This window comes from Taeniopygia guttata, chromosome Z (genome assembly GCF_048771995.1).
Source record: "Taeniopygia guttata chromosome Z, bTaeGut7.mat, whole genome shotgun sequence".
NCBI lineage: Eukaryota > Metazoa > Chordata > Aves > Passeriformes > Estrildidae > Taeniopygia > Taeniopygia guttata.
This window is the reverse complement of record NC_133063.1, coordinates 21,531,525-21,535,787: the sequence shown is the minus strand read 5'-3', so window position 1 is coordinate 21,535,787 and position 4,263 is coordinate 21,531,525. Positions and strand designations below refer to the sequence as shown.

Genomic DNA, 4,263 nt, shown 5'->3' with positions numbered 1-4,263 from the left:
CATCCCCAATGAATTTAAAATCTCGATTGTTACCTTTATGCAGGTTGCATTCTCCTCTGTGGCTATCAGTATATCGTCAACATACTGTAGCAGCAGGTATTGTTCTCTCGGTACTTGCCCTCTTGTTGTCCAGGTCTTCAGCTCCTTTGCTAGTTGGTTTCCGAATAGGGTGGGACTGTTCTTGAATCCTTGTGGGAGCCTTGTCGAGGTGAGCTGGGTCTTTCTTCCATTTTCTGGATTTTCCCACTCAAAGGCAAACAGGTTCCTACTTTCTTTGTCAAGGGGTATGCAGAAAAAGGCATCTTTTAGATCAATTACTGTAAACCATTTATATATCTCTTTCATGGATGTTAACAATGTCTAAGGATTGGCATCCATTGAATAAATGTCCTTAGTTATTTGTTACAGTGAGCTCAGGGGCACCCTGTGCCCCCCCTTCCCCAGGACCCTGTGACTCTGATCAAGATAACCCCTGGAGCCCTCCTTCCTGCCCCAACGGGGTTGGCGGAGAGCCAGGAAAGCCCACCCTGTCCAAAACCTATATAGACCCCTGACATTTCCTGTTCTTTCTCTTTTGCCCCGCTCTCCCATGGACACCACAGAATAAAGAGAGCAGTACCAGTACCTACCCTGGGGTAAGAGCCTCTTTTGAATACCTATACCCCTCTCCCTGGTATTCCTCCCCTCACAGCCCCTTATCTCTGACTGGTGGAGGCTTTTTTGCCTAAGAGCTCCTGAGATGCAAGGGTTCTGCTGGGATCCTCATGAGTGCATGAAGTGACTGCTGAAGCCTGGGCTAGCTCTTAGAACTCCAGCACCATGCCAGGAGTGGGAAACTGCCTTTGTATGAGGATTTACCAGAGGCAGAACCTTTAAAGCCACTTGCTCTAATGTGCCAGACACCAGCCACGACATGGACCAGGCAAAGGAGAAAGGAGGACGACCTCCATCTTGAGGTCCCACAAGGAACAGTTTATTCCTGGTAAAGGGAGCAGGACAAAAAGAGCCCCTAGCTCTATTATGCAACAAGTTTTATACAGGTAAAAGTCAGGGGGTGGACACAAGCAGCTAACCACAAGGGAATCCTCAGGGGAGGAGATTACATCAAGTGTCTGGTGGCAATTGGGGTAGGAGGGTGGAGAGGATGGGTCACATGGGCCAATGGGGCTTTGAGGAGAAGGGGAATTCCAAAGGGATGCTGCAGTTAGGGATTAGCCCTAGGTTTAGGTGGCAGAGAAGGTTCAGTAATAAAGGGCTGGGTAACGGCATGAGGGACAGCTTTGAGAGAGAGTAAAACCCAGGGGTAGACCAACTCTGGGATAACATGGGGGTATAACAGAATTAACAACTTCACAAGGAATCATTAAAATAAATTCAAACCCCCACAAGTATAGCTGTTACATTCATTCCTCGGAAACAGAAAGTAAGGCCAGGGAAGCAGATCAGCTGGGAGCTGGTCACCCCATACAAAGGGCTTGGGTGATGTGGGAACATAATATTCCAGGATGGGCAAGAAGGGTAGATGTGCTCAGGTTGCAGCAGGTGAGATTTGGGTTCACCTAGAGGGCAGTCAGGGGTGGTGAGCACTGGAAGATATGATAGTAAAAGGGTTTTAAAATCATGGGGATTCAGGGTTAGAAGGAAAATTAAGCTTAGTAGGCCCCGAGAAAATACCCTGGGAACGTGTAGGCCTTATACCTTGCTAGAAATGTACCTGTGTAGCTAGTACATGATAAATGATATAATTTTAGATGTGATGATTTTTTAGTAATTAAATATAATTACTGTTTAATCTTAAGAATAATAATGAGAAACTGTGGTCAGGGGCCTAAGAAAGATCATGAGAAACTCATGCTTGAATAATATCAATGTATACAATAGAACAATATAAGTTTAATAATTAATATGTAAGTTATGTAACGATAGAATATAAAATACATTCAGCTCGAAAGCCGTGTCGGAGTCAGATTTGTGCCTGTACCCCTGATTCCCAGAGCTCTCAATAACAACATCTGCATATAATCTTATCCCGTGATTATGTGTGTTCCTGAACACTAAAAGATCCAGCTCCAGTCCCCATCCATGTCCCTTTCAGTGATGTCTGCAGCCTGGATCCAGACCGCCCTGGGGGATTCCTGTGGCTGGCTTTGCACTCAGGGTGAGGATGCCCAGGAGCCGCTGAGGTCGGCAGTGGTCACCAAGACTGGGGCTTGTTGGCTGGGAGTGGCTCTGGGGGCTGTGACATGCCAGGGCATGCGTCACAGTGGGAGCTGTGAGCAGGGGCACTTGGCAGCTGAATGACATTGTTCTGCTGGCTGTGACATCACAGAGGATAGGTGATACTGGCACCTGTGTCCAGGGACAGCACAGGGCAGTTGGATTCTGGCAGCCAGTGAGTGCACAAGCAGGGGGAATGCTGGGCTGGATGGGAGCTGGGAAAGGTGCCCTGGGGGTTTAAAGCCAGAGTGAGAGCTGGGACCCTCAGGGCAGGGCACTGTCCTCTGGGCTGGGGGAAGAGGGGCTTGGAGCTCTCAGCGTGGCAGGTACCCAGAGAGGCTTTGGGGACATTGCGGGTGTCGCCAGCCCCCTGCTCCCTCCCAGCCAGACATGCTGAGCCCTCTTTCTTCCACCAGGCCATGTCTTTAACTGTGGCCTTCATCCTGGCCCTGTTAGCCACCTATGCTGGGAAGGTGAATCTAAAAATTGAAAAGGATGAAGTTAAACAGCTGCTGGAGCATGAGGAATATTTGTACCAAGAGATGATTCGGCTCCTGGAGGAGATTGAGGGGAGCAGTGGCACCATGGAAGCCCTGCTCTGCTCTGCGCTGGAAAAGCAGTGGCTTCTTTGGGTCAGTGCAGCAGTCCTGGTTCAGGTTCTTGCCATGGGCTGCTGGCTGGTCAGGAGAAGAAAGTGTGGCTCTGCCAGCAGGAGGAGGCAGGAGGGATCCAGCAGGAAGGAGAAGGTCAGTGAGCATGAGAAGGTCAAGGGTACAGGCAAGGGTGGCAGCATTTTGGCTGTGCCCAGCCCATCACCAATGGGCACATCCAGGAAAGGGCTGCCAGCAGCCTGATCTAGGTGAGAATGTCCCTGCTCATTGCTGTGGAGTGACACTGGACAGCCTGTAAAGGTCACTCCCAAGCTCAGCTGTTCTGTGATTCTGCAGCAGGGCCTGCCCAGCACAAAGGTGCTGCAGGAGCTGGTGGAAGAGCTCCTCGGCGTCTGCCGAGTGCTGTCCCGGAGGAACTTCATGCCGGAGCTGCACCCAGGCGCTGGGACAGACACCAGCCTTAACTGCAGCGTCCAGGAGAGCAGCAGCACCTACCGCACGCTGGTCATCCTGCGGCCACCGCCCGGCCACTCCTTCAGCCCAGGGAGCAGGAAATGGCTGCCAGCCGAGCGCATCCGTGTGGGGCTGGAGTGCCTGTGCTCCGGGGAGCAGCTGCTGGGGCACACGTGCTTTCTCCACGCCTCTGGTGGCCAGCTGCCCAGAGACCAGGAGTGGTATCTGATGGACACCCTCTGCACGGGCTCCTACTTAGACCCAGACAAAGTCACCCGCTGGGTGCAAATGTTGGTGGCGTTGGCCTGGCTGCTCCTGCCACAGTCGCGCCATTTCCAGCTGACGGCGCTGCCCTGCGGCAAGTCCTGCAGGTTCCGGCTGAGCGGCGCCTCTGGCCTGCACTGCAGCATCGAGATGGTTCTGGCCGTGCAGCAAGGCAGCTCCTGTGCCTGCCTGAGCCTTGAGTAGGCAGCAGCCGGCTCTGCCAGCAGCACCGTGCGGGCCACAGAGCTGCCACCTCTCTGACTCACTGCCACGATGGCTGTGCTACTGAGGTGACCTCTTGTATCCATCCCAAATGTAACAGAGCCTAAGTAAAAAATTTTCATCACATACTGATTTTAAACTGCTGGCGGCTGCTGTGTTCCCAGACTTGTTCTTCTGATCTTCAGCAAGGAGGTGGGGGTGTTCCTAGAAAAATAAAATACAAACTTCCTGAGCAAAACCAAGCTGTGTAACTGCATCAGTTTGGGATCTTTTGGGCAGGGTGCTAGCTTGTATTGTGTGAAGTGCATGCTACACTGCCCTTGGTGCTTCCCCCAACCTAATAATTACTATTTCACTAACTGCAAGCATAATTTAGCACCAGAGAACCTCCTATTTGTTTTCGTTCTGAGTTAGAACAAAATTAATTTGAAAACAAATAATCCCTGAAAATTTGTACCTCTTCCGCTCGAAGTTGATCCATAACAATTTTAACTAA

General features: G+C 51.1%; 1 protein-coding gene across 1 annotated transcript; it reads left to right on the top strand.

Annotated features, from left to right (window-relative positions):
• Positions 1 to 2,092: 2,092 nt before the first annotated feature.
• LOC115491111 (inositol 1,4,5-trisphosphate receptor-interacting protein-like 1) lies at positions 2,093 to 4,005 on the top strand. The gene is made up of 2 exons (XM_072922722.1): positions 2,093 to 2,963; positions 3,165 to 4,005. The coding sequence occupies exons 1-2, from the start codon at positions 2,637 to 2,639 to the stop codon at positions 3,747 to 3,749; spliced, it is 912 nt and encodes a 303-aa protein (XP_072778823.1). The 5' UTR covers positions 2,093 to 2,636; the 3' UTR covers positions 3,750 to 4,005.
• Positions 4,006 to 4,263: the final 258 nt, after the last annotated feature.

Excerpts from the sequence above, each read along its gene's own strand:
- LOC115491111 (XM_072922722.1), top strand. The coding sequence starts at position 2,637 with ATGTCTTTAACTGTGGCCTTCATCCTGGCCCTGTTAGCCACCTATGCT. Across the intron at positions 2,964-3,164 it reads GATCCAGCAGGAAGGAGAAG|CAGGGCCTGCCCAGCACAAA; the intron begins GTCAGTGAGCAT and ends GTGATTCTGCAG.